The sequence below is a fragment of the Copadichromis virginalis genome, linkage group LG19 (genome assembly GCF_057382275.1).
Source record: "Copadichromis virginalis isolate Kocher_CV1m ecotype Utaka linkage group LG19, C_Virginalis_male_GT1.1, whole genome shotgun sequence".
NCBI classification, from domain to species: Eukaryota; Metazoa; Chordata; class Actinopteri; order Cichliformes; family Cichlidae; genus Copadichromis; species Copadichromis virginalis.
This window is the reverse complement of record NC_140636.1, coordinates 17,205,262-17,229,674: the sequence shown is the minus strand read 5'-3', so window position 1 is coordinate 17,229,674 and position 24,413 is coordinate 17,205,262. Positions and strand designations below refer to the sequence as shown.

Below are 24,413 nucleotides of genomic sequence, written 5' to 3'. Positions count from 1 at the left end.
ATATATGACATGGATGACTTGTTGACTTAGAAGCCACGAATTCCCCAATATGCAAATTTGAATACCTGGAGCCCACATACATGATTGGCTGGCTGGGAAGCTGTGCAGGCCCTGATTTGTGGATTTGAATTCCTCAGCCCTCAGATATGATTGGCTGGCTTAGAAGCCATGAAGGCCCCAATATGCAAATTTGAATGCCTCAGGACACATATATGATTGGCTGGGAAGCCGTGCAGGCCCTGATTTGAAAATTTGAATTTCTCAGTCCTCACAGAGGATTGGCTGCCTGGGGACCTGGCAGAAATATATAGAAATACTATGATTAAGCATAAATACTACATTTAGTAGAAATACTATGTTTTAGCACAAATACTATAAAAAGCAGAAATACTATAATTTAGCAGAAATACTATATTAAGCACAAATCCTATAAAAAGCAAAAATAGGATGATTAAGCATAAACACTACATTTAGTAGAAATACTATGTTTGAGCAAAAATCCTATAAAAAGCAGAAATACTATATTAGGCACAAATCCCATAAAAAGCAGAAATAGTATGATTAAGCATAAATACTACATTTAGTAGAAATACTATGTTTTAGCACAAATAGTATAAAAAGCAGAAATATTGTAATTTAGCAGAAATACTATATTAGGCACAAATCTTATAAAATAGCAGAAATAGTATTATTTAGCACAATAGTAATAAGTTAAACAGAAAAATTGGAAAAGCAAAATGGACAGCTGAAAAAATGCTGAACATGCTGAGGGTCCCTCAAATATACTTGTTAAATGAAAAAATCAGCAAAAAAAATGCACAGGGAGAGAGAAGTAAGTTTCTAGGTCAGCCTGGGAGCTGCTGAATTTGAATCCACCAATCAGAGAGCCTGTGTACTTTTTCCCGCCAAAACATGTGCCTCTTTTTACACACGCAGCACAGAGAGGCACAGGATTATTGCAGCCTATTTCTCATAGTGAGGACTCCCCTCAAACAAATGAAAATAATTTCCTAACCGTAGGGGCTAGAGCGGTCATTCTTACACCGTTTTGTTCAGAAGAGATGGGGGAATCTTCCAGTGTTTACAATTTATCATTAAAATATGAATTATTAAAGATATTTGACTTCTAATGCACCATAACTGAGTAGAGCGAAGCAAAAACTGCCTTGACTTGCCCTCAAACAACGCTTTCTAACTCTAAATCTATTTGGAGTATCGATATCATTCTTTCACCGTAAGAGACAGCAGGGTTTGGTGAACAATCATGGAAATTTTCAGGTCTCTGTGGAAATCCAACAAAAAGTTATGACGAGAGAAAAAAGTGGTTCATTTCCACAGTTTGAAATCTGAAGAAATCTGAGCGAAGGACAAATTTCCTACCCTCAAACAAGTCCAACTCATTTCAGAACGGTAATAGGTGAGAAAATAATTCTTGAATTGTGAGCGTCACGAGTGTCTGAAGATATACCGGGACAAGCCTCATGTCTTAACTTTGCTTCGTTAAGGAGATATGACGATTCGAATATGCCTCTCATTACAGAAATGCAGCGGTGATTTTGAACAAACTCTCCATTGACTTTATATGGAGAGTTTTCTGACCTTGTGTTAGTCTGAGGAGATTTGCCAAAATTATATAAATCCCACAACAATGATGGTGACATTTTCTGAAAGCCAGCAAAAATACCTACGTTTTGATGTATAATTTGTGGAAGTTGAGTGAAAATTGAGCAAGTAGCAAACAGTTGTTCGGACACGAAGAGAAGACTGAAAAAGCTTCAGTGTCACACTGGAAGCCAAGAGCATAGCAACCATAACAACGCATGTATTTTGTGAAAAATCACAATTTTGCAACTCAAAACTTTAAGAGGCATAAAAGTAAAACAGTAAAAGATTTGAAAAAGCTGAATCATACCTGAATAGCCCAATAATTTGTGAACATTTTAAAATTTGAATGGTTGTTCTAGGTGAAAGTATGAGGAAGTAGTTAAGTTTCAAAAACAAGCAAATTTTAGCAGAATTGCTGAAGTTTCCCATTCATTTCAATGGGACAAATTAAAGGAAAAAAGCTTAATATTTTAAAAAGTATAATAGCAAAAAATAGCAAAAGTCATAGCCGGAAAGAGCAAAAATAGCAGAATAGTTTAAAATTTGAACGGTGAAAATCGGCTGAAAATTGTGGAAGTAGTTCTACGGCGAAAAGTGTACGGAAGCAACTTGAAGAATAACTAGAAAAATTAGCATTTCCTGCGAAAATGCAGTGTGGATGCTTAAAGCTGAAGCTGTATGCAAAAAGTAGCTGAAAAAGCTGAAAAGTTGCAGAAATTGTAAAAACTTTGCAGAAGCAAAAGAAGTTTGCTAAAATGGAATAACTTAGCAGAACTGCAATATCTTAGAGGAAACATAATACTTGGCAGAAATACAATAGCATAGCAGAATTTAGCAGAAATATTGTAACTTACCAGAAACATGATAACTTCTCAAAAATACAAGAATTTAGGAGAAATAGTATAAGATAACAGAAAGAATATATTTAGCCAAAAATACTTAAACATTACAGAAACACTATGATTTAGAAAAATAGTACAACAGAGCAGAAATATTGTGATTTACCAGAGACACTGTGATGAACTATGAATATTGTAATTTTAAATTGAGACTATGTTTTAGCACAAATATTATAATTTGGCAGAAATACTATAATTTAGCAGAAATTCTATATTAAGCACAAATCCTATAAAAAGCAGAAATGGTATGATTAAGCACAAATACTACATTTAGTAGAAATACTTTGTTTTAGCACAAATCCCATAAAAAGCAGAAATACTGTACTATGATTTAGTAGAAAAACTATAATTAATCAGAAATACTAAATTTAGCAGAAATACTATATTAAGCACAAATACTATGAAAAGCAGAAATAGTATGATTAAGCATAAATACTACATTTAGCAGAAATACTATATTAAGCACAAATCCTATAAAAGCAGAAATAGTATATTAAGCACAAATCTTATAAAATAGCAGAAACAGTATGATTTAGCACAATAGTAATAAGTTAAACAGAAAAATTGGAAAAGCAAAATGGACAGCTGAAAAAATGCTGAACATGCTGAGGGTCCCTCAAATATACTTGTTAAATGACAAAAATCTGCAAAAAAATTTATTACAGCCACACAATCACAAATATGTACACATGAGGAAACACACATGCACAGAGAGACCCACACACAAGATCCAATTCAGTCAACCAGTCTAAATATATTGAATTTAAATCTTAGAATGAGATCATCCCATTAAAAGCCTTTCTCTCTCTCTCTCTCTCTCTCTCTCTCTCTCTCTCTCTGTCACACACACACACACACACACACACACACACACACACACACACACACACAGGGAGAGAAAAGTGAGTTTCTAGATCAGCCTGGGAGCTGCTGAATTTGAATCCACCAATCAGAGAGCCTGTGCACTCTTTCCCTCCAAAACAGGTGCATCCTTTTTACACACGCAGCACAGAGAGACACAGGATCATTGCAGTCTATTTCTCATAATGACGACTCCCCTCAAACAAATGACCATAATTTCCTAACCGTAGGAGCTAGAACGGTCATTCTTACACCGTTTTGTTCAGAAGAGATGGGGGAATCTTCAAGTGTTGACAATTTATCATTAAAATATGAATTTTTAGAGATATATGACACGGATGACTTGTTGACTTAGAAGCCACGAATTCCCCAATATGCAAATTTGAATACCTGGAGCCCACATACATGATTGGCTGGCTGGGAAGCTGTGCAGGCCCTGATTTGTGGATTTGAATTCCTCAGCCCTCAGATATGATTGGCTGGCTTAGAAGCCACGAAGGCCCCAATATGCAAATTTGAATGCCTCAGGACACTTATTTGATTGGCTGGGAAACTGTGCAGGCCCTGATTTGAAAATTTGAAGGTCTCAGTCCTCACAGAGGATTGGCTGCCTGGGGACCTGGCAGAAATATATAGAAATACTATTATTAAGCATAAATACTACATTTAGTAGAAATACTATGTTTTAGCACAAATACTATAAAAAAAAGAAAAACTATAATTTAGCAGAAATACTATATTAAGCACAAATCCTATAAAAAGCAGAAATACTATAATTTAGAACAAATAGTATAAAAAGCAGAAATACTATAATTTAGCAGAAATACTATGTTAGGCACAAATCCTATAAAAAGCAGAAATACTATAATTTAGCAGAAATACTATGTTAGGCACAAATCCTATAAAAAGCAGAAATACTATAATTTAGCAGAAATACTATATTAGGCATAAATCCTATGAAAAACAGAAATAGTATGATTTAGCAGAAATACTGTATTTAGCACAAGTACTGAAAAGTACCAGAAATACTATGATTTAGCAGAATAGTAATAACTTATTGAAACACAAATGCACAGAGGGACACACAAACACAGGCTCTAATCCAGTCAACCAGTCTAACTATGTTCAATTTAAATCCTACAATGACATGCTGCCAAATAAGGGCAGGGTCCTCTCTCTCCCACTAAACACACACACACACACACACACACACACACACACACACACACACACACACACACACACACACACACACACACACAGGGAGAGAGGACTAAGTTTCTAGGTCAGCCTGGGAGCTGCTGAATTTGAATCCACCAATCAGAGAGGCTGTTTACGTTTTCCCGCCAAAACAGGTGCCTCTTTTTACACACGCAGCACAGAGACATAGACCTGCTTCTTTCAGTTTATTTCACATAGTGAGGATTCCCCTCAAACAAATGACCATAATTTCCTAACCATAGGGGCTAGAGCGGTCATTCTTACACCGTTTTGTTCAGAAGAGATGGGGGAATCTTCAAGTGTTGACAATTTATCATTAAAATATGAATTTTTAGAGATATATGACATGGATGACTTGTTGACTTAGAAGCCACGAATTCCCCAATATGCAAATTTGAATACCTGGAGCCCACATACATGATTGGCTGGCTGGGAAGCTGTGCAGGCCCTGATTTGTGGATTTGAATTCCTCAGCCCTCAGATATGATTGGCTGGCTTAGAAGCCATGAAGGCCCCAATATGCAAATTTGAATGCCTCAGGACACATATATGATTGGCTGGGAAACCGTGCAGGCCCTGATTTGAAAATTTGAATGTCTAAGTCCTCACAGAGGATTGGCTGCCTGGGGACCTGGCAGAAATATATAGAAATACTATGATTAAGCATAAATACTACATTTAGTAGAAATACTATGTTTTAGCACAAATACTATAAAAAGCAGAAATATTATAATTTAGCACAAATAGTATAAAAAGCAGAAATATTATAATTTAGCACAAATAGTATAAAAAGCAGAAATATTATAATTTAGCACAAATAGTATAAAAAGCAGAAATACTACATTTAGTAGAAATACTATGTTTTAGCACAAATAGTATAAAAAGCAGAAATATTATAATTTAGCACAAATAGTATAAAAAGCAGAAATATTATAATTTAGCACAAATAGTATAAAAAGCAGAAATACTACATTTAGTAGAAATACTATGTTTTAGCACAAATAGTATAAAAAGCAGAAATATTATAATTTAGCACAAATAGTATAAAAAGCAGAAATATTATAATTTAGCACAAATAGTATAAAAAGCAGAAATATTATAATTTAGCACAAATAGTATAAAAAGCAGAAATATTATAATTTAGCACAAATAGTATAAAAAGCAGAAATACTACATTTAGTAGAAATACTATGTTTTAGCACAAATAGTATAAAAAGCAGAAATATTATAATTTAGCACAAATAGTATAAAAAGCAGAAATATTATAATTTAGCACAAATAGTATAAAAAGCAGAAATATTATAATTTAGCACAAATAGTATAAAAAGCAGAAATACTACATTTAGTAGAAATACTATGTTTTAGCACAAATAGTATAAAAAGCAGAAATATTATAATTTAGCACAAATAGTATAAAAAGCAGAAATATTATAATTTAGCACAAATAGTATAAAAAGCAGAAATATTATAATTTAGCACAAATAGTATAAAAAGCAGAAATATTATAATTTAGCACAAATAGTATAAAAGGCAGAAATACTACATTTAGTAGAAATACTATGTTTTAGCACAAATAGTATAATAAAGCAGAAATACTATAATTTAGAAGAAATACTGTATTTAGCACAAGTACCAAAAAGTACCAGAAATACTATGATTTAGCAGAATAGCAATAACTTACAAAATTACAAATATGGAGGCATATTGAAACAGAAATGCAGAGAGGGACACACAAACACAGGCTCTAATCCAGTCAATCAGTCTAACTATATTCAATTTAAATCCTACAATGACATGCTGCCAAATAAGGGCAGGGTCCTCTCTCTCCCACTAAACACACACACACACACACACACACACACACACACACACACACACACACACACACACACATACACACAGACAGACACAGAGGGAGAGAGCTGCCGAATTTAAATCCACCAATCAGAGTGGCTGTTTACGTTTTCCCGCCAAAAAAGGTGCATCTTTTTACACACGCAGCAGAGAGAGGCACAGGATTATTGCAGTCTATTTCTCATAGTGACGACTCCCCTCAAACAAATGACCATAATTTCCTAACCGTAGGGGCTAGAACGGTCATTCTTACACCGTTTTGTTCAGAAGACATGGGGGAATCTTCCAGTGTTTACAATTTATCATTAAAATATGAATTATTAAAGATATTTGACTTCTAATGCACCATAACTGAGTAGAGCGAAGCAAAAACTGCCTTGACTTGCCCTCAAACAACGCTTTGTAACTTGAAATCTATTTGGAGTATCGATATCATTCTTTCACCGTAAGAGACAGCAGGCTTTGGTGAACAATCATGGAAATTTTCAGGTCTCTGTGGAAATCCAACAAAAAGTTATGACGAGAGAAAAAAGTGGTTCATTTCCAGACTTTGAAATCTGAAGAAATCTGAGCGAAGGACGAATTTCCTACCCTCAAACAAGTCCAACTCATTTCAGAACGGTAATAGTTGAGAAAGAAATTCTTGAATTGTGAGCGTCAGGAGTGTCTGAAGATATGCCGGGACAAGCCTCATGTCTTAACTTTGCTTCGTTAAGGAGATATGACGATTCGAATATGCCTCTCATTACAGAAATGCAGCGGTGATTTTGAACAAACTCTCCATTGACTTTATATGGAGAGTTTTCTGACCTTGTGTTAGTCTGAGGAGATTTGCGAAAGTTCTATGAATACCACAACAATGATAGTGACATTTTCTGAAAGCCAGAAAAAATACCTACGTTTTGATGTATAATTTGTGGAAGTTGAGTGAATATTGAGCAAGTAGCAAACAGTTGTTCGGACATGAAGAGAAGACTGCAAAAGCTTCAGTGGCACACTGGAAGCCAAGAGCATAGCAACCATAACAACGCATGTATTTTGTGAAAAATCACAATTTTGCAACTCAAAACTTTAAGAGGCATAAAAGTAAAACAGTAAAAGATTTGAAAAAGCTGAATCATACCTGAATAGCCCAATAATTTGTGAACATTTTAAAATTTGAATGGTTGTTCTAGGTGAAAGTATGAGGAAGTAGTTAAGTTTCAAAAACAAGCAAATTTTAGCAGAATTGCTGAAGTTTCCCATTCATTTCAATGGGACAAATTAAAGGAAAAAAGTGGAATATTTTAAAAAGTATAATAGTTAAAAATAGCAAAAGTCATAGCCGGAAAGAGCAAAAATAGCTGAATAGTTTAAAATTTGAACGGTGAAAATCGGCTGAAAATTGTGGAAGTAGTTTAACGGCAAAAAGTGTACGGAAGTCCTAAGAATAATAATAATAATAATAATAAAGAATAAAGAGAAACAGGAACTCAATAGTGTGGATGCTTAAAGCATCCACACAATAATAATAAAGAATAAAGAGAAACAGGAACTCAATAGTGTGGATGCTTAAAGCATCCACACAATAATAAAGAATAAAGAGAAACAGGAACTCAATAGTGTGGATGCTTAAAGCATCCACACAATAAAGAGAAACAGGAACTCAATAGTGTGGATGCTTAAAGCATCCACACAACTAGAAAAATTTGCATTTCCTGCGAAAATGCAGTGTGGATGCTTAAAGCTGAAGCTGTATGCAAAAAGTAGCTGAAAAAGCTGAAAAGTTGCAGAAATTGTAAAAACTTTGCAGAAGCAAAGGAACTTTGCTAAAATGGAATAACTTAGCAGAACTGCAATCACTTAGAGGAAACTGTAAAGCTGAAGCTGTCTGCTGAAAATAGTTGAAAATAGCTGAAGAAGCTGAAGAAATCAAAGTCAGTGTTTAAAAAGTTGTTGAAATTTTAATAACTTTGCAGAAGAACATCAAGTTAGCAAAAATGTAATAACTTAGCAGAACTGCAATATCTTAGAGGAAACATAATACTTGGCAGAAATACAATAGCATAGCAGAATTTAGCAGAAATATTGTAACTTACCAGAAACATGATAACTTCTCAAAAATACAAGAATTTAGGAGAAATAGTATAAGATAACAGAAAGAATATATTTAGCCAAAAATACTTAAACATTACAGAAACACTATGATTTAGAAAAATAGTACAACAGAGCAGAAATATTGTGATTTACCAGAGACACTGTGATGAACTATGAATATTGTAATTTTAAATTGAGACTATGTTTTAGCACAAATATTATAATTTGGCAGAAATACTATAATTTAGCAGAAATACCATATTAAGCACAAATCCTATAAAAAGCAGAAATGGTATGATTAAGCACAAATACTACATTTAGTAGAAATACTTTGTTTTAGCACAAATCCCATAAAAAGCAGAAATACTGTACTATGATTTAGTAGAAAAACTATAATTAATCAGAAATACTAAATTTAGCAGAAATACTATATTAAGCACAAATACTATGAAAAGCAGAAATAGTATGATTAAGCATAAATACTACATTTAGCAGAAATACTATATTAAGCACAAATCCTATAAAAGCAGAAATAGTATATTAAGCACAAATCTTGTAAAATAGCAGAAATAGTATGATTTAGCACAATAGTAATAAGTTAAACAGAAAAATTGGAAAAGCAAAATGGACAGCTGAAAAAATGCTGAACATGCTGAGGGTCCCTCAAATATACTTGTTAAATGACAAAAATCTGCAAAAACATTTATTACAGCCACACAATCACAAATATGTACACATGAGGAAACACACATGCACAGAGAGACCCACACACAAGATCCAATTCAGTCAACCAGTCTAAATATATTGAATTTAAATCTTAGAATGAGATCATCCCATTAAAAGCCTTTCTCTCTCTCTCTCTCTCTCTCTCTCTCTGTCACACACACACACACACACACACACACACACACACACACACACACACACACACACACACACACACACACAGGGAGAGAGAAGTAAGTTTCTAGGTCAGCCTGGGAGCTGGTGAATTTGAATCCACCAATCAGAGAGGCTGTGCACTTTTCCCCACCAAAACAGGTGCATCTGTTTACACACGCAGCAGCACAGAGAGACACAGGATTTTTGCAGTCTATTTCTCATAGTGACGACTCCCCTCAAACAAATGACCGTAATTTCCTAACCGTAGGGGCTAGAACGGTCATTCTTACACCGTTTTGTTCAGAAGAGATGGGGGAATCTTCAAGTGTTGACAATTTAATATTAAAATATGAATTTTTAGAGATATATGACATGGATGACTTGTTGACTTAGAAGCCACGAATTCCCCAATATGCAAATTTGAATGCCTGAGACCACATATGTGATTGGCTGGCTGGGAAGCCGTGCAGGCCCTGATTTGTGGATTTGAATTCCTCAGCCCTCAGATATGATTGGCTGGCTTAGAAGCCACGAAGGCCCCAATATGCAAATTTGAATGCCTCAGGACACTTATTTGATTGGCTGGGAAACCGTGCAGGCCCTGATTTGAAAATTTGAATGTCTCAGTCCTCACAGAGGATTGGCTGCCTGGGGACCTGGCAGAAATATATAGAAATACTATTATTAAGCATAAATACTACATTTAGTAGAAATACTATGTTTTAGCACAAATATTATAAAAAGAAGAAAAACTATAATTTAGCAGAAATACTATATTAAGCACAAATCCTATGAAAAGCAGAAATAGTATGATTTAGCAGAAATACTGTATTTAGCACAAGTACAGAAAAGTACCAGAAATACTATGATTTAGCAGAATAGTAATAACTTATTGAAACACAAATGCACAGAGGGACACACAAACACAGGCTCTAATCCAGTCAACCAGTCTAACTATGTTCAATTTAAATCCTACAATGACATGCTGTCAAATAAGGGCAGGGTCCTCTCTCTCCCACTAAACACACACACACACACACACACACACACACACACACACACACACACACACACACACACACAGGGAGAGAGGACTAAGTTTCTAGGTCAGCCTGGGAGCTGCTGAATTTGAATCCACCAATCAGAGAGGCTGTTTACGTTTTCCCGCCAAAACAGGTGCATCTTTTTACACACGCAGCACAGAGACATAGACCTGCTTCTTTCAGTTTATTTCACATAGTGAGGATTCCCCTCAAACAAATGACCATAATTTCCTAACCATAGGGGCTAGAGCGGTCATTCTTACACCGTTTTGTTCAGAAGAGATGGGGGAATCTTCAAGTGTTGACAATTTATCATTAAAATATGAATTTTTAGAGATATATGACATGGATGACTTGTTGACTTAGAAGCCACGAATTCCCCAATATGCAAATTTGAATACCTGGAGCCCACATACATGATTGGCTGGCTGGGAAGCTGTGCAGGCCCTGATTTGTGGATTTGAATTCCTCAGCCCTCAGATATGATTGGCTGGCTTAGAAGCCATGAAGGCCCCAATATGCAAATTTGAATGCCTCAGGACACATATATGATTGGCTGGGAAGCCGTGCAGGCCCTGATTTGAAAATTTGAATTTCTCAGTCCTCACAGAGGATTGGCTGCCTGGGGACCTGGCAGAAATATATAGAAATACTATGATTAAGCATAAATACTACATTTAGTAGAAATACTATGTTTTAGCACAAATACTATAAAAAGCAGAAATACTATAATTTAGCAGAAATACTATATTAAGCACAAATCCTATAAAAAGCAGAAATAGGATGATTAAGCATAAACGCTACATTTAGTAGAAATACTATGTTTGAGCAAAAATCATATAAAAAGCAGAAATACTATATTAGGCACAAATCCCATAAAAAGCAGAAATAGTATGATTAAGTATAAATACTACATTTAGTATAAATACTATGTTTTAGCACAAATAGTATAAAAAGCAGAAATATTGTAATTTAGCAGAAATACTATATTAGGCACAAATCTTATAAAATAGCAGAAATAGTATTATTTAGCACAATAGTAATAAGTTAAACAGAAAAATTGGAAAAGCAAAATGGACAGCTGAAAAAATGCTGAACATGCTGAGGGTCCCTCAAATATACTTGTTAAATGAAAAAATCAGCAAAAAAATGCACAGGGAGAGAGAAGTAAGTTTCTAGGTCAGCCTGGGAGCTGCTGAATTTGAATCCACCAATCAGAGAGCCTGTGTACTTTTTCCCGCCAAAACATGTGCCTCTTTTTACACACGCAGCACAGAGAGGCACAGGATTATTGCAGCCTATTTCTCATAGTGAGGACTCCCCTCAAACAAATGAAAATAATTTCCTAACCGTAGGGGCTAGAGCGGTCATTCTTACACCGTTTTGTTCAGAAGAGATGGGGGAATATTCCAGTGTTTACAATTTATCATTAAAATATGAATTATTAAAGATATTTGACTTGTAATGCACCATAACTGAGTAGAGCGAAGCAAAAACTGCCTTGACTTGCCCTCAAACAACGCTTTCTAACTCTAAATCTATTTGGAGTATCGATATCATTCTTTCACCGTAAGAGACAGCAGGCTTTGGTGAACAATCATGGAAATTTTCAGGTCTCTGTGGAAATCCAACAAAAAGTTATGACGAGAGAAAAAAGTGGTTCATTTCCACAGTTTGAAATCTGAAGAAATCTGAGCGAAGGACAAATTTCCTACCCTCAAACAAGTCCAACTCATTTCAGAACGGTAATAGGTGAGAAAATAATTCTTGAATTGTGAGCGTCACGAGTGTCTGAAGATATACCGGGACAAGCCTCATGTCTTAACTTTGCTTCGTTAAGGAGATATGACGATTCGAATATGCCTCTCATTACAGAAATGCAGCGGTGATTTTGAACAAACTCTCCATTGACTTTATATGGAGAGTTTTCTGACCTTGTGTTAGTCTGAGGAGATTTGCCAAAATTCTATAAATCCCACAACAATGATGGTGACATTTTCTGAAAGCCAGCAAAAATACCTACGTTTTGATGTATAATTTGTGGAAGTTGAGTGAAAATTGAGCAAGTAGCAGGAAGTTGTTCGGACATGAAGTGAAAATTGCAAAACCTTCAGTGGCACACTGGAAGCCAAGAGCATAGCAACCATAACAACACATGTATTTTGTGAAAAATCACAATTTTGCAACTCAAAACTTTAAGAGGCATAAAAGTAAAACAGTAAAAGATTTGAAAAAGCTGAATCATACCTGAATAGCCCAATAATTTGTGAACATTTTAAAATTTGAATGGTTGTTCTAGGTGAAAGTATGAGGAAGTAGTTAAGTTTCAAAAACAAGCAAATTTTAGCAGAATTGCTGAAGTTTCCCATTCATTTCAATGGGACAAATTAAAGGAAAAAAGCTTAATATTTTAAAAAGTATAATAGCAAAAAATAGCAAAAGTCATAGCCGGAAAGAGCAAAAATAGCAGAATAGTTTAAAATTTGAACGGTGAAAATCGGCTGAAAATTGTGGAAGTAGTTCTACGGCGAAAAGTGTACGGAAGCAACTTGAAGAATAATAATAATAAAAATAAAGAATAAAGAGAAACAGGAACTCAATAGTGTGGATGCTTAAAGCATCCACACAATAATAATAAAGAATAAAGAGAAACAGGAACTCAATAGTGTGGATGCTTAAAGCATCCACACAATAAACAACTCCATATGTGACGCTAGTCTCGTCAGCAGAGAGCTGGGAGAAGGCTGTGAGAGATAAAACAATCTAAAACAATATGTCCCAAAACAGTATGTCTTTGCTGAGAAAGTCTAAAAAGATAATTCTAAACTAATCTAACCATAGACAAAAGGGCATGCTTGCACATTTAAAAGAAGGTAAAGAAACATAGAAACATTTTTCCTGTAACAACAGTGTAGCACAATTGTCATCCACAGTATTCAGAGTCATAGACTGCATGTCGAAGTAGCCATGGCGACTAAGAAACTTAGGGTCTTGCACACCCTGCTGTATTACTGATGTTTACACTCATGTGGACCACAGTTAATTTTGTATTAATAAGTTAGAGTCATAGTCTCATAAACCAGAGTTTGCCAGAGTCCGATGAAGGCTTACAGGAAATAATACTGATTTATAAATTGGACGGGTCAGACCTGGAAACTACGCTATATGAACAAAAGTATTTACAGGGCTCCAAACCTCCTCTGGCAATAACATCAGCACAAAAACTGTGCACAAGGAGCTTCATGGAATGGGTTCCCATGGCCAAACAGCCATGTGTAGGTGGCCCAGTAAATTTAAATTGAGCTTGACAGACTTTTTAAAGGCCAAACCTTTCAGGATGTTTTCATTTAGAAGCCTCTGGAGCTGCTCAGCATCCACTTCTTCATACTGAAACATTAATTGATTTGGTTTACTACATGATACATTACACAGACGTTAGACACATAATGCTATATAAACTTGTAATATTGCAGTAATGCGGCTAATATTATTAGCAAAAAGATCTTTTTTAATTACCTTGTCAGAGTATTGACGGAAGAATGTTTTCTTGTTTTCTTCATCCTGATGGTTTTTTACTTTTGTGACCTGACGAGTCAACAGTTCACATTAATAACACATGAACAGCAAAATAACACGGACACAATTAAATGATTTGTTACAAACCTTTTCAACTGGCTCATATCTTTGCTCATTTGAATTTGAATTCTCACTGTGGGGAGACCAATATGCATTACTTTCATAGAAATCAATTGTAATGTGTCAAATGCAAATTTTGTTTCAAAACTTTTTTTTATGTCATATCTTCAGACATCGAGGGTGAGCATACTAGCAACACATCTCTTCTCTTGAGTGGATGGTGAGGATGAAGGAGGCTGTCTCGTTGGGTTTGAAGGTGGATGGCACAATCAGGTATTCACCAGGCTTCAGCATAAGGAACTCTATCACCTCACGAGCATTCATGTATTTATCACTCCGAGCAACAGGCAGATGGGTGTTGAAGAACATTGCTGGAAACTTCCCACTTTGCGTTTTGTACTGAAATTATTCAAAGTGATATTTCAGCTCCCCAATTTCATTTGAAGAAATTTCTGAAGTGCGTACAGACATGTCAACTTGAAGGTTTTATGTATCAGCACATAAATTAGCTGTAAAATGAGATAAATACAATCACAAATGAACACCAACAGGGATCAATAAAGTATTCTGATTCTGATTCTGATTCTGATTCTGATTCAACAGTTGGCGTACAACAAACTGAAACACTGTGGCGGGACCTCGAGAGAGTTGAGCATAAACAAATGCAGACAAACCTCAATGAATTGCAGCAACAATGTTCTTTCATGTTATTGCTGCTAAAGCTGGTTCTACAGCTTATTGAACCATGGGGTGTACTTAGTTTTTCCACACACCTCTTATTTGGCTTGGCCTTTGTTACATAAATAATTACACAGTGTGTTATATCATGCATTGTTTTTGATTTAAACAATCTTACAACATAGCAGTGTTTCCTGATACATAAAACCTTAATAGTGAAAGACAGTGTACTTTCTTTTTCACATCACCATACAGTGGCTTGCAACAGTATTCGGCCCCCTTGAACTTTCCCACATTTTGTCACATTACAGCCACAAACATGAATCAATTTTATTGGAATTCCACGTGAAAGACCAATTCAAAGTGGTGTATACGTGAGAAGTGGAACAAAAATCATACATGATTCCAAACATTTTTTACAAATAAATAACTGCAAAGTGGGGTGTGCGTAATTATTCAGCCCCCTGAGTTAATACTTTGTAGAACCACCTTTTGCTGCAATTACAGCTGCCAGTGTTTTAGGGTCTGTCTCTACCAGCTTCGCACATCTAGAGACTGAAATCTAAGGAGCTTGGAAAGAAAACCGTCTGGACTTCTTTAAGTTGCTTAAAGACGTTTCACCTCTCATCCAAGAAGCTTCTTCAGTTCTAAGGTCAAATGGTGGAGAGTCTCAGATTTAAACCCAGTGGGAGTATCCCCCCAATAGAGGGAGCCAAGGGAGCCTTGGCTCATGTGATTAGGTAGAGGATCATCAGGGGGACCTTTTGTCACTTGTGGCAAACTGCAAACAAGTCTTCTTATGGTTTCTGTTAACAATGGCTTTCTTCTTGCCACTCTTTATGCAAAGACCAACTTTGTGCAGTGCACGACTAATAGTTTTCCTATGGACAGATTCCCCCACCTGAGCTGTAGATCTCTGCAGCTCGTCCAGAGTCACCATGGGCCTCTTGGCTGCATTTCTGATCAGCGCTCTCCTTGTTCGGCCTGTGAGTTTAGGTGGACGGCCTTGTCTTGGTAGGTTTACAGTTGTGCCATACTCCTTCCATTTCTGAATGATTGCTTGAACAGTGCTCCGTGTGATGTTCAAGGCTCGGGAAATCTTTTTGTAGCCTAAGCCTGCTTTAAATTTCTCAATAACTTCATCCCTGACCTGTCTGGTGTGTTCTTTGGACTTCATGGTGTTGTTGCTCCCAATATTCTCTTAGACAACCTCTGAGGCCGTCACAGAGCAGCTGTATTTGTACTGACATTAGATTACACACAGGTGCACTCTGTTTAGTCATTAGCACTCATCAGGCAATGTCTATGGGCAACTGACTGCACTCAGACCAAAGGGGGCTGAATAATTATGCACACCCCACTTTGCAGTTATTTATTTGTAAAAAATGTTTGGAATCATGTATGATTTTCGTTCCCCTTCTCACGTGTACACCACTTTGTGTTGGTCTTTCACGTGGAATTCTAATAAAATTGATTCATGTTTGTGGCTGTAATGTGACAAAATGTGGGAAAGTTCAAGGGGGCCGAATACTTTTGCAAGCCACTGTATGTGTATTATAAACATGAAATAGAATAAATTAGCTTCTTACGTCTTTGGTCACCTTGAAGGACGTCAGGAATTTCATTCATGTTGGGAATAAATAATAATTCAGTTAGTCATTAGTTAGTTATTTCAACATGTGCACAGCCACTGTATGAATGTTTGGACAGCATATTAAAGCTTGGCTTGCTAACAAAATGTTTTCTAGCCCACAAATAATTTTTATGTTGTAGTTAATTTTTGATCTGTCATTTTCTGCATTTAAATGCCACATTATTATTGTTGTTTCCACATTACGATACAAATTCTGACAATGGTTAAATACATTTTCATGCTCTGAAAATGTCAACTTCAACATGGTTTTTATTTTCACCATAGTTAGTTTATGTTCTCTTTTGCATGCATTTTCTTTCCATATGTATGATAGATAGAGACAGAGAAATACTTACTAAATATACAGAAAAACCAATGTGGAGGTTCTACACCAGGCGTCTGTTCCTCTTGTCAGGCTTTTGCATGAGAGACACTAGGATGTTTTTCTCCCCATTGGACTCAGAGTTTTCACCTACGACCTTAATTCGATACTGTGGATTTGTCCAGAAAGTGTCTGGAGGACATAGAGGGAAAAATATGTTTTATTTACATGAATTGAAGATTAAAACATTATGTTTTTGCTGTATGTGGCGCTGGCCCTTTCCCTCATTCCCCTTATTTGTCAGAGCTCAGTGACAATCAGTTTCTGCATGTTTCTGTAACATCTTATTTTCTTGCAAATGTGTTTTTCTGTATTATAGCAAAACATTAATATTGTTTTAATGTACAACAGAACATTTAAACACCTATATTCCAGTATATGCTATATAATTACCTCTGTTATTTATGCAGCCTCCAGCAGTAGTTCCAGCAACCCACCGACCCTCGTACACAGAGGTCTTCCACTGAGCAGAGGATTTTCCATCTATGAAGTCTGGTTTCAGGCCACAGATGTCAAGATCTGTGTAGAACTTACAGAAATCTTCAAATGCCATCCTGTTAATAAAATCAGGTAGATTCTCATTCCTAATTTATTTAGATGTGATGTCAAAGTATAAAACTCTAAGCTTATAACATAGTACAGAGTAAATAAAGCAAAAAAAGAGAAAACTACAACTTCTGGTGGTATTAATATAATACCGCCAGAGGTTGTAGTTTTCTTTTGACGAAATTTGCTTACCAAAACTCTCCATCATCAGCCACTGAAAGGCACTTTTGGCGGTCTTGAGAACTCAGTGTTCCACATGGGGGACCTTAAAGACAGTATTTTAGGTAAGAGATGACACATTATGTTGTTAATTTTTATCTAGAGTTGCATGTATTGAAGAAAAAATATTCCCTAAGTAAATATAGGCAGTGTTTGGTAAGTTACTTTAAATTAGTAACTTAGTTACATTAATAGTTACTTCTATCAAAAGTAACTCTGTTACTTCAAGTTACTCGTTACTTTCAAAGTAACTAGTTACTAGGGAAAGTAACTTTGGTTTTACTCAGAATTCTCTTGTTAATGTGTTGCTTCCATAACTTTGCCAGTCTTCTAGCTTGCTTACTTTCCACAAGTGCACTGTGCCACTTACCAACAGAAAGGAAAAAATAATGTGCATATTTCCACGAGAGAAATCCAACGCCTGGGCCGTCGTTGAGCACCCCCATGATTCTAGCCTACGTCACAGCGTCATGTGCGCTTCTTACATCCAACACAAAAACTGCAGTCGTGGTGCTTTGATTGTACTCAGAACTCGGAAATTCTGCCTTCTGAATAGGAAGATGTAGGCAACACCAGACTGCAGGTGAGCTGCATACAGGGCTGGACTGGGACAAAAAATCAGCCCAGGCATTTTGACTAGAGAGCGGCCGCCATTATAGGAAAAATCATAAAGCCTTTGAATGAAAACAAACGCTGTTGTGACAGTGATGTACACTGTTTTGATGGTATATATGTATCAATCTATCAATTGTTTGTTGTAAGATTGAGATAATTATTCATTAAAAGCTAGATATTTTAAATGAGAATAAGAAAGAAAAGTATTTCTTTGTGCCCCCCTCTCCCTGTTAATGCCCTACATGGCCCCCCCGGCAAAACTTAGCTAGACCCGCCCCTGCAGTTGCCAGCCGTCAGCTACGTAAAAAAGGATCCTGGGGTTATTTGTCTCAGAAACAGTTCATAACTTCCCTTCAACTCATTCATGTCACCTAAAAGGTAAACCTGTTTCTCCATCACCTGTTCAGCTCTGATGATTCAGTAAAGACATCTCCTGGTTTCATCTTCATGTTTCCCTCTCACCACATACCCAAACCGATATCATGACCAGCAGCTTTTACAGCTGTGGCTCCAGCAAACATCAGCTGATACTAGAAAGCATCTAAGTATTCTAACAACAGCTGATCAAGCTTAAACGTGCTGCTGTTGTTTAGCGCGACATCCGCTGGTTTCCTCTTTCGGCGCAAAGTGAGTGATAAACAAACGAGAGAGAAAATCCGATCAGCTGATCATTGATCAGTTTCATGATTGAAGTAGCAACAGGAGAGGGAGGGGTGAGAATGAGAGAAGAAGAGGCAGCTGTGCAGCAAAGACACAGAATAACTCCAGCTTTGTGTCTTTTTCATTCTAGCTGAAGTCCGGGACAAACTGTGTCCCTTTTCACCTCAATACGAAACGCTTGATATTTTCTCTGAATACAAGACAATTCCGTTTTTCATGGGACGGTTGGCAACACTAATAATTAACCTTATGAACAAAATAAAGTTCAACATCAGTAACATCATAGCACCCACCCAGCTGTATAGAAACTCTGTCATGCTAGCTAGTACCCAGAATGAAAAAGTCGCATAACGAAAATAAACTACCCCTAAACTTGGTTTATATCTCACCCAGAGAGACTGCAGGTCATAACTTCTTACCTGAAGTTCAGTTCACCTGACACTCCGACCGTCGGCCGCCTCTGGTCTCTGCTTCACCTGCTTCCCCTTTCCCCCATCCACCTGCTGGCCTCCTCCACTTGCTAATGTTACTGAATCTGTGGAAGCTCCACGATAGCCACCGCAAGAAGTAACGAATAACGACCCTATCTAAATCCCAGTAACGATTGAATCCTGATTTTGGCATAATAACTAGTTACCGTGCTCGTTACCACAATAATAACGTAGTTACTGTAACGCGTTAGTCCCAACACTCAATATAGGTTAAAAGGTTGTACTTTCACCTGCATTTTAAACTAAATATTACACCGGTTTGTTTAAGCAGTAACTGGAAAAAACAGTTCAGACTAAATTTCCCTTAAAGACCAGAACTACTTGAGTAACTGAGTCACTTTTAGAGCAGCAAGTACACAATGCAGATGTCAACATTTTTACAACATGTAATTTTATCCATCATGTCTTCATGAAACAGTACCAAAGCTGATTACTGCTTACCAATCACTCCAGTCTCCTTCCCACTCTCCTTTGCCCCAGGGGTTCCACAAACGGATCAGCTTCACAATTTTTCCTTGGCTAATAAGCTGGCAGCAGGCAACAGAAAAATCAGTTGTTATGGTATTTAAATGTATGCTCAAAGGTTTTTAAATCTCCCCTTTAACATATTTGTCCAATATGTCAGGAACCTGTTTTTGCTGTAATTCTTCCTAAACTGCATACTGTGGGAAATGTTATTACTGTAGATTCACTTCCAATAATAACTGTGATTACTGTCTAATTCTTTACCTCTTTAACCCCTGTTACAGTGTAGGCGTGCCCTTGGACCAGTCCATTTGGCAAAACTGTGTTAGCAGATGTTTCCTACAACCAAAGAACATTATTTTTTATTTTTTACAATGACCAAAGACTTCTGATACAATAATATCATTAGGAAAAAGTGACTGCAAAATTTTTCGTTATGTTGATTTAAAGCAAATTTCAACATTTTGCGACACACTTATTTGTCTTCATAAAGCTACTTCTGGCAGTCGATTAACAAAAAAGTTCAAATCAAATCAAATCAAATCACTTTTATTGTCACATCACATGTGCAGGTACATTGGTACAGCACATGTGAGTGAAATTCTTGTGTGCGAGCTTCACAAGCAACAGAGTTGTGCAAAAAACAATAATGTAAACAAGCAAAATACAAGAATGGCCACATCTGAAACTAATAAATATATGTACAATATATAATAGTATATGCATTTCTGGATGTGTATACTAAATATTTTTCTACGTGTGTGTGTGTGTGTGTGTGTGTGTGTGTGTGTGTGTGTGTGTGTGTGTGTGTGTGTGTGTACACATATTTTACAAATTAAATAGAGTAAACAATAAATAAAAATATATAAAATAAAATATACAGAATGAGACATGTGCAAAACAGTGGCGTTACTGTACAGTATGGAGTGCATAATGTTAAAGTTCCAGTAGTGAAGCTGAGGTGTCTATGAAGTGTTCAGCAGTCTGATGGCCTGGTGGAAGAAGCTGTCTCTCAGTCTGCTGGTTCGGGACCGGATGCTGCAGAACCTCCTTCCTGATGGAAGCAGTCTGAACAGTTTATGGCTGGGGTGACTGGAGTCCTTGATGATCCTCCCCGCTTTCCTCAGGCACCGCTTCCTGTAGATGTCTTGGAGGGAGGGAAGCTCACCTCCAATTATCCGTTCAGAGCACCGCACTACTCGCTGGAGAGTCTAGCTATCAACTCAAGTCACCCTCAATATAAGGATTCACAGATGCGGGAGACCAAAGTTACAAAAAAAATATTTCTTCTAAAATTAAAAAAAGGCTTTTGCCATGAAAATGATGGGTATAATCTATGTACATCATTCTCAGTTCATGTATGCATACAAAAAAAATCCACATCACAAGATGCTTGTGTTCAAGTATATTCACCATCTTCATCTCCATGATTTAGCATTCTCATCTTTCCATGAGAAGGCGGTGCTGTTGCCATACCAGGTGGTGATGCATCCAGTGAGGATGCTCTCAATGGCACAGTGATAGAAGGTCCTGAGGATGCAGGGACTCATGCCGAATCTTTTCAGTCTCCTGAGAAAGAAGAGGCGCTGCTGCGCCTTCTTCACTGTTTTGTTTGTGTGTACTGACCATGTAAGATCCTCAGCCAGGTGTACGCCAAGGAACCGGAAGCTACTCACTCTCTCCACAGCAGCGCCGCTGATGGTGATGGGGGTGTGTACTTCTCTGCACCTCCGGAAGTCCACTATCAACTCCTTTGTCTTTGCGACGTTGAGGGTGAGATGGTTGTAAGTAAGTAAGTAAGTAAAATTTATTTATATAGCACTTTTTAAGACAAAAACGCTGTTACAAAGTGCTTCACATAAAAACATGTCAAACGAACAATATTAGAAGAAATATAAAAGCATATCAAACAGGCAATAGTACAATATAAATATAAAATAAGACAACATATTACCCAAATGCCTGTCTAAACAGATGAGTTTTAAGCTGTTTTTTAAAAGAGGCCACCGTGTCGATGGTGCGTAGTGAGGAGGGTAAACCGTTCCACAGTATTGGAGCCAGGGTTTGAAAAGCGTGATCCCCCTTTGTTTTCAGACGAGTCCGTGGAATAGATAGACGACCACTATCAGTGGATCTAAGAGTTCGCTTTGGAGAATAGGGTTTGAGAAGCTCCGAGATATAGATGGGGGCCTCACCTTGTAGAGACATAAACATAAAGGTGAGGATTTTAAACTTATATCTATACCCAATCGGAAGCCAATGCAAGGATTTTAGTATAGGAGTGATATGGGAAAATTTATTGCTGTGGGTTAAAAGCCTTGCTGCAGCATTTTGAACCGCTTGGAGCCGAATTAGTGAGGCCTTAGATACACAGGAGAAAAGTGCATTACAATAGTCTAGCCGGGAGGAAATAAAGGTGTGGACAAGCATCTCCAGTTCGGTTGTGGAGACAATAGTCCTGAGTTTGGCAATATTTCTTAAGTGGAAAAAGCAGGAACGGGTCACGGATTTAATATGAACGTCAAAGGACAAAGATTGGTCAAAAATTATCCCAAGATTCCGAGCAGTGGCTTTTATCGTCGATGAAAAAGCACCCAGATGTTGACTAATTTGGGGCTTGATATTCTCTGGGGCAAGGATTAAGCACTCTGTCTTATCTGCGTTCAGTTGCAGGAAATTGTTTGTCATCCAAAGATTAATTTCCTTAAGACAGTCCATAAGAGTGGATAGCTTGTCTAATTCCCAAGATTTAAAAGAAATGTATAATTGGATGTCGTCTGCATACAAATGATAAGAAATATTTTTGAAACCGCTAATGATCCGGCCTAAGGGAAGAATATATAGTGAAAATAACAGGGGGCTTAAAACCGAACCTTGTGGAACTCCACATAGGAACTTCGCCACGTCTGATTGGAAGTTTCCCACTGAAACTAGAAGCGTCCTATCTTCCAGAAATGAGGTGAACCACTTTAGGACAGATCCAGATATCCAGATCTGATGGTCAACGATATCAAAGGCTGAACTAAGGTCCAGAAGAACCAGGACTGAGCAATCACCCCTGTCTGCAGCCATCAAGAGGTCATTTGTGACTTTCAGCAGAGCTATTTCTGTAGAGTGTAACTTTCTAAAACCCGATTGGAATTTATCAAGAATGTTATGCTTCTCCAGCGCTTTCTTTACTTGTAGCCAAACAACTTTTTCTAAGATTTTAGAGATAAAAGGAAGTTTTGAGATGGGCCTGTAGCTTGACTGAAGTGTTGGATCCAGGGTAGGCTTTTTCAGCAGAGGTTGAATAACCCCCTGTTTAAAGCACCTGGGGACAGAGCCAGATAGCAATGAATGGTTTATCAGCGTGACCACAGAGGGCCCGATGGTCTCAAAAACTTTACAAAATAGATGAGTAGGTAAGACATCAGCTAAACTCGTTGAAGGATTCAATTGAGTCAGTGTTTCCAATAAATCCTCTAAAGAAACTGGGAGGAAAGATTCCATAATTATGGAGTGTGGACGATCATAGTTGGTGGGGTTACCTGAGGGAGTTATGTTACCTCTTAGGCAACTAATCTTATCTTGAAAAAATTTTAAAAATTCATTACAGTCTTTATCTGAAAAGACAGGTATACATGGCGTTGGGGGGGAGACGATGCTACTCACTGTATCAAAGACAACTTTCGGATTTCTTTTTCCTACTGCAAGTAGTTGAGAGAAGTAAGTGGCTCTTGAGTCTGTCACCATGTCATTAAAGGTAGATAATAGTTCTTTTAAATGGAGCTTGTGAACCTCGAGTTTTGTGATTTTCCACAGGCGCTCGGTTTTTCGGCATATTCGCCTAAAGCTGCGGATAGCTTCTGTAAACCAGGGCGGGCATTTAACAGTACTGCCTTTCCTGATTTTAAGAGGAGCCACTTTATCTAGAATTTTTTGACATTGTGAATTGAAGGAGGCCATCTGCTGATCTATATCATCTGTTTCAGATAAATTGTTATCAAACAATTCCATAAATTCTTCTACCGCTGAGTCGTTAATTAATCGTGAACGCTTCTCATAAACAGAGGGTAGAGTGTCATAAGTAAAAGAAAGGTCAAATAAAAGGTATTTATGATCACTAATAAAAATGTCTCTGCAATGGACTGGGCCAATATCCAAACCCAGTGATAATATCAGGTCCAGGGTGTGGCCACCACTGTGTGTTGGCCCAGTCACATGTTGGACAAGGTTAAAAGAGTCTAAGAGAGTGAGAAAATCCGAAGCAGCGTGACATGAACTGTCATCAACATGAAGATTAAAATCCCCCAGCAGAAGAATTCTTTCCAGCTTAATGGTGGAGGATAGAAAATCCCCAAACTCCACTAAGAAACTCCTAGCTAGTCCCGGTGGCCTATAGATTAAAATCACATAGAAGGGGTGAGTCCTATTGATCTTCATCATCTGGATTTCAAAGGAGTTAAAGGAGGGGGTCTTTACCAGCCGACAGAAAAAGGAGTTTCTAGAAATAACTGCCAACCCACCACCACGTCCTGAGAGACGCGGTGTGGTTAAGCACTTACAGTCTGCTGGACACAGTTCATTAAAATGGACAAATTCCATATTCCGCTGCCAGGTTTCAGTTAGGAACATAAAGTCCAAATTATTCCTAATGAAAAAGTC

At 37.1% G+C, this 24,413-nt stretch overlaps 2 protein-coding genes across 2 annotated transcripts in view; both read right to left on the bottom strand.

Moving 5' to 3' along the window:
• LOC146685874 (calpain-1 catalytic subunit-like) overlaps positions 1 to 14,511 on the bottom strand; it is a 101,105-nt gene extending 86,594 nt beyond the window's left edge. The window contains exons 1-4 of the mRNA XM_085442449.1: positions 14,268 to 14,511; positions 14,105 to 14,150; positions 13,958 to 14,026; positions 13,771 to 13,828 (exon numbers count right to left, since the gene is read on the bottom strand). Coding sequence (XP_085298575.1) covers positions 13,771 to 13,828; positions 13,958 to 14,026; positions 14,105 to 14,150; positions 14,268 to 14,446 — 352 coding nt within the window. The 5' untranslated portion in view covers positions 14,447 to 14,511. The remainder of the gene's footprint in view (positions 1 to 13,770; positions 13,829 to 13,957; positions 14,027 to 14,104; positions 14,151 to 14,267) is intronic.
• A 2,255-nt stretch (positions 14,512 to 16,766) lies between these two features.
• LOC146685873 (calpain-3-like) lies at positions 16,767 to 17,557 on the bottom strand. Its single transcript, XM_085441044.1, has 3 exons — positions 17,509 to 17,557; positions 17,164 to 17,324; positions 16,767 to 16,902 (listed from the first exon to the last, which is right to left on the bottom strand). The coding sequence occupies exons 2-3, from the start codon at positions 17,321 to 17,323 to the stop codon at positions 16,775 to 16,777; spliced, it is 288 nt and encodes a 95-aa protein (XP_085297170.1). The 5' UTR covers position 17,324; positions 17,509 to 17,557; the 3' UTR covers positions 16,767 to 16,774.
• Positions 17,558 to 24,413: the final 6,856 nt, after the last annotated feature.